At 42.8% G+C, this 12,590-nt stretch overlaps 1 protein-coding gene across 2 annotated transcripts in view; it reads left to right on the forward strand.

The window, feature by feature from the left end:
• Positions 1–12,189, forward strand: part of DEAF1 (DEAF1 transcription factor) — a 43,173-nt gene extending 30,984 nt beyond the window's left edge. Inside the window, exons 11-14 of one of the 2 annotated variants that reach the window (XM_045012692.1) lie at positions 4,583–4,648; positions 7,697–7,786; positions 8,211–8,327; positions 11,031–12,189. In XM_045012692.1, the coding sequence (XP_044868627.1) occupies positions 4,583–4,648; positions 7,697–7,786; positions 8,211–8,327; positions 11,031–11,135 (378 nt within the window). In that variant the 3' untranslated portion in view covers positions 11,136–12,189. The remainder of the gene's footprint in view (positions 1–4,582; positions 4,649–7,696; positions 7,787–8,210; positions 8,328–11,030) is intronic. The other variant, XM_045012693.1, reaches the window with a different exon arrangement.
• The last annotated feature ends 401 nt before the right edge of the window (positions 12,190–12,590 follow it).

The raw sequence follows: 12,590 nt of genomic DNA on the forward strand, positions 1-12,590 counted from the left end.
TGACCTCTATTTCAATGCTTTGGACCTCAGTGCCCATAAGACACACCCAGTATATGTGAACATTTGGTGTGCATGCAGCTGATACTTTAGTTCTGTGTATGGCTGTATGTTTTCACATGGAAACACCAGACATCATTTACATACGGTCAGCTTATTGTGAGTGACAGACAGAGCTATGTTTTGGCTAAAAGTGATCTTACACATTAAAGAAAATTCTTTTTATCAACTATTGGTATTTCATGTGTTTGTATAAAAATGAAAGTATCTCAGTATTTGTGTTTTAAACAATAAAATATTTATTGGTATCCAGGAAGTATGATTTGATATTTCATATTTCGATATTCCTGTTTTTTAGTCAAGTAAAATTCTCAGCCACCCTTATTGAAAGACCCTTAAAAAAACTACATTTGATTGGTCACTGAATTCTGGTTTCACTGCGTCTTTTTGTTTAAATAGAGTGGGGTGATGATGGGGGATACTCTGCATTTAAAGGTTGAGGATGCTCAGCATTTCACAAGAGGTGCTTAGTATCTTTCAGGATAAGCCCAAAAGGAATGGATGAAAGGCACAACTTTACACAAAGCCCGAAACGTCTGCAAAATCTAATATTTTTAGTGTTTGTTAAGCTGCCATTTAGTTCGAGCAGGTTTTAGAGAACATGTAAACCCACCAAAAATCCTTTCCCATATTCTGTGCAAAATGAATACTGTTTAAGCCATTAAAAAAGTCCAAGACCCTAAGCCAAAGATATGCATATAAAATATCATTCCTCTGTGAATTAATGTAGAAAAACAATAGAAAAAGTCCCATCCTTTCAATATAACAGTGTTAGAGGGGATACTACTTTTAAGGACCAGGCTGAAGATTAGATGATTTAACAGCTGGATTGTCTGAATTGTTTTCCCAGAAAGATTGAAACAGTTCAGGACAGGAGGGCATGAAATTAAATGGAAAAGGGTCAGGCATTTTAGGAGTCTAGCTGTACACAGAAAGTAGTTAGTATATGGATTATTCTACATAGGACAACAATCGGTGCAGTTCATATCAGTGGTTCTCCAAATTTTTCTGGAGACCATATTGTAAGAGAGAGATTCTTTCTCTTGGTTCAGTTCCACGCCCAATTTCCCTCTGCTTGGGTCTGAAGTGTCTCAGTTTCTCCAGACCGCTGATGATCTGTGGCCCGTAATTGGAGGACTCCTGATTCAAATAAATAAAATGGAGGTGAAAATAACTTCATCTGCATATTCCAGGAAGGAGTGGGGCCTGGAGGAGTACCTGATAGGCGTGCTTCCTGGTGGCTATCCTATAACTCTTCACTGAAAATTAGGCAGGGAAGAAGTCCTCCGCTATGGAGCTCACAGCCTGTGGCAGCCCCTAGAGCTAGAATTAATTGGCTATCAGCATTGTGCATCCGTTTGTATGACTGTGTAGACCATTGCTGAAGGGTTTGTTATGGCTGGTTGGGACTGCGCTTGTGTGTGCATGTATTGGAGGGGAATATTTAACAATTTAACATGCGTCACTTAATCTCAAAAAAGATATAGTGGAATTGGAAAAGGTTCAGAAAAGGGAAACAAAAATGATTAGGTTTATGGAACGGCTGCTATATGAAGAGAAATGAATAAGACTGGGACTTCTCAGCTTGGAAAAGAGACAACTAAGGCGGACTATGATAGAGGTCTGTAAAATCATTATTTACTTTCTCCACACCAGTCAGGAAGTGTTATTTACTACTTCTCATAACACAAGAACTAGGGGTCAACAAATGAAATAAATAGGCAGCAGGTTCAAAACAAGCAAAAGGAACGGACAGTCAACCTGTGGAACTCCTTGCCAGAGGATGTTATGAAGGCCGAGACTATAACAGAGTTCAAAAAGGAACTTGATAAGATCATGGAGGATAGGTCCATCGATGGCTATTGGCCAGGATGGACAGGAATGGTGTCCCTAGCCTCTCTTTGCCAGAAGCTGGGAATGAGTGACAGGATGGATCACTTGATGATGACCTGTTCTGCTCATTCCCTCTGGGGCACCTGGCATTGTCCACTGTCAGAAGACAGGATACTGGGCTAGATGGACCTTTGGTCTGACCCAGTATGGCCATTCTTATGTTCTTATATTCCTACGTTCTTAATTCCTGTCATACAGATCAGAGCATTAGGTGCAAATAATAATAATAAAATAATACAATTACAGAAGCAGTATGGCATTTTCCCACACTTCACGTTAGCTAATTGGTATTATCATAGGTAGTTTGCCTTCCACTTGATACTAGAAGGCCTGTTTTAACCTTCCTGGAAGAACATGCATTTTCTTTCCAGTATGATTCTTCGCCTCTTTTGTGCAAATACATATCTGGTAAGGTGGCAAAAGAACAAATACTAGCTAGAATGTGGAGGTCAGACCCAGATTCTCAGCTGGTGCAAATTGACTTTCCAGTCTGTCTCAAGACTTGAGGTCACCCTTTGCCCAGGAAAAGTCATTCTGCTTAAAACTGACTCCAAAGTAGAAACAAAATCTCTAAGTAGCAATTATTTTTGCTGTTCCACTGAGGTTGCCTTTAGCTTGGGCAAAATTTTGGCATCAAATTCTAAGCAGGAAATTGTACGTATTAAATTCTGCTGCAAGTATGAGACTGTTTACTTGTGTCTAAGCATGACTAGAAGTATTAAAGATTCTGTGCTTGGTACTTTGCATGCTACATAGACAGATTGAGTCTCTTAATTTAATAAAGCCAGAGCTAAACCAAGCCTCTTGCTATAAGGGGTGAGATATTTCCATCTATTATTTTCCAGCTCCCAAGAGTTTCTTAATTTGATTCCATGTCATGGTGACTTAAGGATTTCTAAGGTTGTGGTTTCACAGGAACATAAATGCCTTGATGCCAGGTCATAAAGATGATCTGAAATTAAGCCCTTAATCTGTTTAAGCATTGGGGACCTACTCTCAGATAAACCTACTTTTCTTTACGGTGGTATATAATGGTTCTTTTTAAACTTCCCCTGAGGTTTAACTCTGGGTCAGTACTGAATCTAATCTGGTTTCACTCCTTCCTTATGTGGGCCCATGGGAGGTTGGGGATGGGGTGGGGCGGGGAAGAGAACATGTGTTGTACTCAGAAACTGATGGGGGGGGGGGGACTGAAAGTCCCCTGAGACACACACAGTGCGAACTTCTTTGGGACAGGTTACTTCTTGTATGCCAGCAAATATGAGACAGCAGAGCAGACGACTGTAACACTGCCTCTCAGAGAAACCACGTTACAGACCTGGCCTAATATTTAAAAAAATCCAGCTTTGCCAGTCTGTCCTTGCCAAATGTGTCTACTCGGTTAGTGTGAAGATTATAATAAATCCATAGGATTTTGCATGCATGTTCTTTGACTTGACTAGATTGGCCTTTAGTTCTACTTGGGTAGCTGGACTGCAATGGAGCCTTTACCCCCACTTTTGTTTTTGTATTTTAGGGGATAGGATTGTCAGTTCTAAAAGGTTTGAAACATTTATTTTGTCTGGTTTTTTTTCCTGTTCTCATTTATGGGCTATTCCATTCCTCCAGAGTCTATCTGGTCTCCCTGGGTACGTCTACACTGCAATAAAAAACCCGTGACACAGCCTCGGCTGGCCCGGGTCAGTTGATTCAGGTTTGTGGGGCTAAAAAGTGCAGTGTATACGTTCAGGCTCAGGCTGGAGCCCAGTCTGTGAGACCGGCCCTCCGCATGGAGTATCAGAGCCCAGGCTCCAGCCCGAGGCCAAACGTCTACACTTCAGTCCCAGCCCATGTCAGTTGCCCCAGGCTCTTGAGACTCAGTTCTGCAGTTTTTTATTGCAGTGTAGATGTGGGTTTTTAGTGGTCGGAGGGAAATTTGACTCAAGTTAGTGGTCATGAAATGCCTTTAGCCGTATACCATTGTTACCCGCACTGCTTCTTCTGGTAAGTGTCATGTCATGCAAGACTAAGCCCTGGTCTACACTTACAATTTAGATTGATCTAGCTACATGTGTATAGGAGTGTTCACACCCCCGAGTGCTGTAGTTAAGCCAACCTAACCTCCAGTGTAGACATGGCTAGATTGATAGAATTCTTTCATCAACCTAGCTACTGCCGCTCGGGGAGGTCAGTTATCTAAATCGATGGAAAAACCCCTTCCATCAGTGTGGGAAGCATCTATACAATGTCATGCACCCCTAGTGTAGACATGCCCTCAGACACCCTGTTAACGGATGAGCTCCTGTTTGGGTGGAGGGGAGAAGTGGGATTGCTTTAACATTGCCATTACTTGACAGTTACATGAGCAGTTAACCAGGATGTCTGATCAAAGCAAAGCATCTTGGTGCAGGCTCTTTTGTTTACCTCGAGTGGACCCCACAGTGTCATCTTTTAAGGAATGGTAATGGCTCATTCAGATGCCCCCAATCCAGTAGTGGAGCAGAATGAGCTGAAGTAATGGTATCTTTATTATTTATATTACCATCACGCCGAGACACACTTATCATTTGATATAAACAGCTCCCTGTGCTGCCACACCTCACAACCATGGTGCATATACCAAGTAATGGTTCCAATGTCTCTTTCATTGCAGCAATATCAAAACCAGTTATTTCAACAAACGGAAGATGTCGATGGTAAAACAGAAATCATCATCAAGGTAAGAACAAGGCTGCTGTTGCAGCCTTTAAATCCCAGCTGTAAATGTCACATGCTTTAAGAGTGTTCTTTAGGCGTGTACTTGCTGCTTTGTCCTTTCTCAGTTAAAGATACAGGGCTTGTCCTCACAAATACTTACTGCGTGCTTTGTGGCGCAACAAAGCGCACTAGGGAACGTGTAGTGTGCATCAGCTGGGTCCACACAGACGCATGGTGTGCGACACAGTGGAGCGCAGTGAGTGTTTGCGTAGCCGTGCCTATCAGGTTTATTTAATTTCTCTCTGAAGTATCTGGTTTTGTCCTCTAGCAGACATAAGGATATTGAGCTAGACGGGCCAGCAATATGATCTGGCAAATCCGGTGTTCCTTTCACATGGCTTTTCATGTTCACAAGCCTCATTTCACCACTGTCCTCTGGCCAGCCAGACAGACTGACCTGAGTCCCTCCCCAGCTGTGTTAGCATAGCAGGTACTGCTGGTGAAGAATAGGAAGCTGACCTCTCACTCTGTGAGTTGGCCATCACCTTTACATCTCTCTACATTCCTGGCAGCTTTGGGAGTAGGGCTTTGAGTTGGGATTCAAAACTAGATCTCCTCATTAAGAGGACACAGCATTGTCTGTGGACGACTCGACAGGCCTCTCATAATATTTATGCTCTCTGTGTATTAGTGTATCTTTCAGTATCTCATAGTACTGTGTGTGGTAGTGACTAACTTTGCTAAGGATCAGTGGGGATGAGTTCACACGAGGTGTGGGAGCCTTGACTCTCTCCTTGGTTTTTATGCATTTATGTCTGAACATTAGCACTCTCGGACTATAGTTTGATTGCACTGACTTTATTTCTAGGTATGCAGAAAAGATGCAAACAGACAGTGTGAATGAGCTGAGTGTTAATAGGGGCCTGGATGTTAAATCAGTTGTGCCTGAAAGAGAGAGGAAGCAGCTAAACTAAATATGGCTTATGTTAATGTTGCCGCAGTGTGACAATGTATTCACAGCCAAGAACTACTTCCTGTGATGGCATTACACCACTGCTCTGACCTGCTAATGACATGTCGGTAATTTGATGAGTTGGAAACTGAATGAGCTGTAAAAATGTACCCTGACTGCCCGGGTTATATGATCCTCCCACGTAAATATACAGTAAACTCCTCACTTAAAGTCGTCCAGGTTAACCTTGTTTCGTGCTTATCCATTAGGGAACATGCTCGTTTAAAGTTATGCAATGCTCCGTGTTTGGCAGCCACCTGCTTTGTCCACTGCTTGCAGGAAGAGCAGCCCGTTGCAGCTAGCTGGTGGGGGCTTGAACCAGGGTGGACTGGTAGCCTCTTATCAGCTCCCTGCTCCCCTAAGTTCCCTGTGCAGCAGCTGCCTGCAGTTCAGCGGGGAGGGAAGGAAGAGGGGGGCTAATGTCAGGATGTCCCCCTCCCCCTGCTCTTGCACCCCGCTTACCCCATCTTCCATAGAGCATGGGGGACAGACCAGGATGGAGGGAGCTTGCAGCAGCTGCCTATCAGCAAGCTGATCTAATTAACAAGGCAGTGTACTTAAGGGAAATGCGCATATCTTCCTCCATTCCTGCTGCCTTGTGTAGAGAGAGAGTTAACCCTTGAGGCCTCAGCCAATTGCTAGGTCATCATTTAGCAGTAAGGGAAATATCCCACCCACTGACTCCTCCACCTCAACCAAGCTTCACAATCATCATCACTGTGTACCAGTATTAAATTGTTTGTTTAAAACTTACAGTGTGTGTGTGTATAGTATTATATATAAGTCTTTTGTCTGGTGAAAACAATTTCCCTGGATCTAACCCCCTCATTTGCATTAATTCTTATGAGGAAATTGGATTTGCTTAACATCGTTTCACTTAAAGTTGCATTTTTCAGGAACATAACTACAACATTATGTGAGGAGTTAATGTACAACTCTTTTAATTTTTAATTGGAGTTTTCTTGAGATAAGGATAAAGTAATGGACATCAAAATATTTATGAAACTAGATGTTGCAGTTACATAATCCATTCGTCCTTTCTGTATGAAGAGAGATGGTGCAGTTACCCCCAGGTTCTGGGTCTGTGCTTCTAAAATAGCCTTTTTACCTCTCTCTCTTTCCTGTTAGGAAATTGCTGTTTTGATCATATTAGCAATCATGTTCTCTTTGATCAGCAAAGCAAGGAAGGCAGAAAGTCAGTCCTCATTTTGTCGTCTTGTGCCTAGATGTTGCTTCCATAACGTTCCATGTATGCGGGACCCCTCCTCCTCTTGTGAAAATCAGGGAAAATTAAACGTGGCGTTTGAGCCAGCTATTTGAACTTCCATGCACACTTTTCTATCACAGTCGGAGCCAGCAATAAACGGGTGTAAAGGAGCTAAGCACACTGGTAAAATAAAAGTTTTTGTTACGTATCTGGAATGAAAATTGGGGAGCCCAGCTGGGGGTTAGAGTATATCTGTGTGCGAAGGCTCCATGAGAGCAATGCATACTTAAAACTTACCTGGAGGTAATTTAGATGAAGTTCCCTTTTCCAAGCCCTGGTCCATTCTTGTTAAACCCTGAGTTTATCTGAAGGTGGCTGAAGGGTTAAACTTCTGCCTAGAGAGACACATGTAAAGAGTTTGTTAGTGGAGTCTGAGAGGAATCCACTGTAATGAAGAGTTGTATATACTATTTACCTCCATTGGCTGACTGCGTGTTCAGATACATCAGGTCAGCTTAAGTAAAACACGGAGGGGGGAACCTGTGTGTGATGTTTGCAAGGTTTCCCCAGTGTCCCAGGGTCTGATTCATAGCTTTGTTTGCTCTTCAGAAAGGCAGAAGGATGGAGTACTAGGAAATCGCTATGCTGGCTCAAAATTGTTTTGCTTTCTGAAGTGACTTAGGCTAAGATGGAAGGGAGAGTGGATTTCCAAAACTGTTCCCTAAGCCATTGTGCTGCTTTTCCCTTTGCACTGCTCTGAGCTTTAGCCTGTGTAACCAGACTGCTGTTTGAGTTGAAAGCATCTAGCTTTTTGTCATCCCTGACCTGGCCACTTTGTCCTTTTTTTGCAGCAGTCCTGTGTAAACTGTGGTCGGGAGGCAATGAATGAGTGCACCGGATGCCATAAAGTCAATTACTGCTCAACTTTCTGCCAGCGGAAGGTAATGGATTCTTTATATGTCACAGATACCACCATTGTCTAAAGGCAATCAGCATAGCTGGCGAAACAGGTGCAAGCATATACTGAATACCCCCAAATAAGCAGGATAAAGAGGACAGGCCAGCATATTAGTATGTGTGAGCCTATCTTCTAATGCAAGTCTACAGATTGCAGACCTGACAGATCACTGGCTGCTGTTCACACTGTAACCTCTGCAGGCACTCAGCATTACACCCATGACTGAGAACATACAGGCTGCCTGTAAGAGTGTGGTCATTCTTGCTATTGGGGAGTTTTTCCTGCATTTTTTAGGTGGTTCGTGTTTTTTCTGTTTACCATCCCCAGGGTCTGTCGCCTCTTGTAAGTTTGTCAATCATATTTTTTTAAAAGGCAAATTTACAACTGGGACGTATGTGTCCCTATAGGCAGCCTGCCTGCATGTTCCAGTGCTGAGCTGTGGTGGTTGTGACGTCACCAGCAGAGAGCATGCTGGGACAGTGTACCAAGCAGACCCTGCCAATCAGAGAGAAGCCGCAGTGGAGGTGAGGAAAATGAGACCATTTTCAGTGAAGTTCTTCTGTTTATGTGCATCACTTATCTGTATTGCAGAAACTAAACTGTCCTTTAAAAAGAGATTAAGGGTAGTTAAGTGTGACATCTCTCATCATGCAATCCCTAAAAAACAAGGCAACAAGTTAACTGTCCCCTAATGCGCACACAACACATTTCCACTATGACAGACTCCGCATTGTCATTAGGAACCTCCTCCAAGCGCCAACTGATAAAGGAAACACACCCACACAACACGTTAATCTCCCTCGTGGTGTAACACACAACTTTCATTGCAGCCTCATTCATGTCCCATGCACACTTAACATGTGCCCGTGTGTCAATTACATGTTCATTGATGTTGCTACCACCTCCTGTTTGTAATATTTGGAGAGGGTTTTCTAAGATTGGCAACTCACCTGTTAAAGGTGAACTCCCAAGGTAAAATGAAAATCCAGGTAAGGCCTGAAATGGGTCCTGACCCCCCTCACCAAGTGAACTATCAGGAGCGTGAGGCTGTGACAGCTTGCATTTTTCTATTAAATAAACCTTTTGTTGATTTTTACCCCAAACAGGTCTCTGTTGTTCAAACTGTGGGGAGTGTGTCCCGCAATGATTGGCTAACGGGGACAGGTTTCACTCCATCAGGGATGACGAACCAAAGGGGAGAAGTCTGAGTGTCTGGGAGTTAACAACATAGGGTAGATGGATTTGGGGAGATTCTGGATCAGAAGGGCTGCAAGGCATAGCTAGGCTGGGGGATGCCAGGATCAGGCCTGTATGCTTGTAGGCTGGCTGCTGGTGTCAGGGCTCTGAATCATAGCAGCATCACACTGAGGCACTCAAGGTGTCAGGGCAGGTGGTGATTGAACCTGTCACTGGTCTGAGTGATCCCCAAAATGTCACAGAGGCACAGAAATAACATTTAATGTATACCCTCCCCTGGCTCTTCCTGCTTTGTTAACAAGTTGCCAGAATACATTGGTCTGTGGTGTTACTGATACCGTAGGTAGCATGAGATCTCTGCCACTGGTGATCATACAAATACGTGGATTGTGGCATGGTTTAAGCAAACCAAGAAATAACTCAGGATTTCCCAGGAGGGAAAAACAAATATGAAAAGGTGCGGTGGTATTGTATGACTTTTAAACCAACCTTGGATAATTTAAGCACTATACCCAGATGTACAGACACCCTTGTCTTAACTTGTGTGTTATACAGTTTTAACATTAGTTTTAATAAAATTTTCAAATCTTCTGTGCCGTGTGTTCCTCACATTCTGTTTACTGGCACATTCTGTACCTATTTCTTGCCAGAACTTAAAGGTGAACCAAAAATTTAGTTTAGCCAAAGTTATGTTCTTGGAGCATGTCCTAATTCAGTCCAGTTGGTTGAAGTCAAATGCAGTGAGAATAAACAATCAATTTTTTTAATACTAAACAAATTAATACTCTTCTTGTATCCTGTTTGCCTGGTTTTGATTTGAATAGTATGCATTTTCCACTTAGAATGCAATTGTTGAAATAGTCAAAAAATGAATGAATGTTTGCTGCAGTATCCTGCTAAAATCTAGATGTCATTTTCTTGAGAGTCTCAGGGCAGCAGTCCCACCAGATTACCTCAGTGTAACACAAACAACATAACACAAGCTGTTCAATATAAAATGTAGGCAATACCGAACAGTCACAATTTCACTTTCTTACTAGACAGTGCAGGTGCCTGCTCCAAACGAACAAAACACCTCGCATGCTGCTGATGCTGAAAAAATAATACAGTAGAGTAGTTTAATCCAGCTATTGATAGCTGCAACCCCAAACTCTGTCTTCTCTTGCTGGTAAATATTAGACTAGTTCATTTATGATCTGCCTCCTTCCCCTCCTGGGCTGTGATCCCAACACATCTCATGAGCTAAGCAGGGTTGGATTTGATCAATATTTGAATAGGAGACCAGCAGGTAAGAGAGGATATTATCAGAAAGGGGTATTGGTCAAGGCCAACTTTCCCCTGTTGGTAGTGAAACAGTGCCCTAGCACAATGCTAGAAGTGTGTTGGGTTGTTTTTCAGATGCGGGTTACAACCAAGGTCCTCGCCATTTTGTGATAATTAAAACTCCTGGCATGTTTTTCACAATGGTGGGGTAGCTGACTTGTTTCCTGACTAAATTCCAATTGGGGGAATTGACCTTCTGCCTATTTAAATTCCCTTTGTGATTTTGGTCGGATACTTTATTCCTTATGTCCTCTCCTAAATTGGTATTGTTTTCTGTGCACTGTTAAGCAGCTGCTGCATTTCATCCCAGTGTCAGGGGAAGCACTTCCTTAATACGGTTTATAAAGCCTGATAAATATTTAGAGATACTTTGAGGAAACAGACATTCTATACAAATAAGTTATCCCAAGTCCATATCTGGTGCTACTGCTGTTGGCTTTCACGAGATCATACATGGTACATCTACATAGCAGAAAAGACCCACAGCGACGAATCTCAGCGCCTGCGTCAGCTGACTTACACTTGCATAGCAGGGCTAAACAGCAGTGTAAAGGCTCTGGCTGGAGCCCAGTCTCTGAAGCCCAAGTTAGTTGAGCTGGGCTCTGAGAGTAACTGCCACAGGTTTGGGTTTTTTTTTGCTGTTTAGATATACCCACAGTTTCCCGATGCTCTCTTTTTTCACATTCTCTCTGCGTGCTCCTTTGCAGGATTGGAAGGATCACCAGCACATGTGCGGTCAGTCAGCCACAGTCACAGTGCAAGCGGATGAGGTGCACGTCACAGACAGTGTCATGGAGAAAGTCGCAGTCTGAAAAATCTTCTTCTGTAAGGTCCCAGCAAAGAACAAGGGAAGGTGCTTGGCTGGATCAGCAAACTGCATGGGAGCTCATATTGTTGGGTGTCTGGAAACTGAACTCTTCTCTTCGGTGAGCTCCTCTTATGAAGACGCTTGAGCACTGTGACATCATTTGCATTTTGGAGGCCTACACAAAATCGTAGCAAAGGAGACACTAAAGATACGTGATCTGGGAAAAATAACTAGACTTGCTGTTCAGGAGACCACCCTCGCTTTAAGGAATTTTGGACTGTAAAGTTAAGCTTTCAAGACTTTGAAACCCCTCCGTTGCAGATTACGTTAGAGCCATTTCTCTTGAGGGTCATCTGCAGTGGTTGGAGTGAAAGTTATGATGTGCCAGTGTTCCATTTCACCCCATGCCACCCTACCTCTCATTTGAAAAAACAAATCTTCCTTCATTTGTTTAATTTTATTGTCTTTAAAAACATAAACTATATTCTGTCATTAGAAGCCCTTTTTCTGATTCATTTTTGCCTTTGCCTTCAGGGCAAAATTTTACATATTGGAAATTCTGCATGTGTTTATAAACAGAAGATGTCATATTGTTAAACAAAATACAGTGAAATCATGGACGTGCATATCTGTAACATTCCTTATACACCAAGTGTATTTGTCAGAGCACTGTTAAACAGACAGCGTGGACCTATTTTGCTCAGCACAGTAAGGTGAAGCTTCATGACACTGGTGTTTCTCAGCTGCCTTTTTGTGGCAGCTGTCTTGCCAAAATCAGATCTACCTGAGCCAAAGTAAGAAAATGGTTTCTTTCCTGGCATTAGTGTACTGACATCGGGACTTCACTGCAGCTATTAAAACAAAATGCTGAATGGCTAAGTAAGTGAAATAAGTCTCTACAAAAGTGGCTAATTCAACTAAATCCCTTTTAGTGACTTAGACTAGCCAGGCTAAGTGTCCTAGACTCCCTTTTAAGAGTGAGCCGAGGCTTGCCACAACCCATGAAAAACTCTTCCTAGGGCTTTCTTTGATCCAGGCCTGGAACCTTCTACTGATGTGCCTTAGCCATTGTTTCTGTTCATCGAACATGAACTAGTGTCACTCATCATAGGGCTGACGTCCTGGCTTAAAATTGAAGCACGGTTCCACTCAGTAGACTGACACATGGGCAGAAGTGAGGGGACTGATGCAAGAATTGTTCAGAGAAATTCCATGACCTGTTATGCAGGAGGTCAGACTAGATGATCATAATGGTCTTTTCTGGCCTTAGAATCTATGAACCCTAAAGTTATTGTAATAGTAAACCAGTATTTATTTAAACAAGGTGGAAACTGGTTTGTAATATCTCATGTTGAGCTCCTGTACTGCTGGTATCACATATGGTCCCTCCTCAGTAATTGCTTCTGCCAATAACAGAAGAAGAAGAAGAACTGGATGGTTTGGAACAGGGCTCGGCAAA

This window comes from Mauremys mutica, chromosome 4, assembly GCF_020497125.1.
Source record: "Mauremys mutica isolate MM-2020 ecotype Southern chromosome 4, ASM2049712v1, whole genome shotgun sequence".
NCBI classification, from domain to species: Eukaryota; Metazoa; Chordata; order Testudines; family Geoemydidae; genus Mauremys; species Mauremys mutica.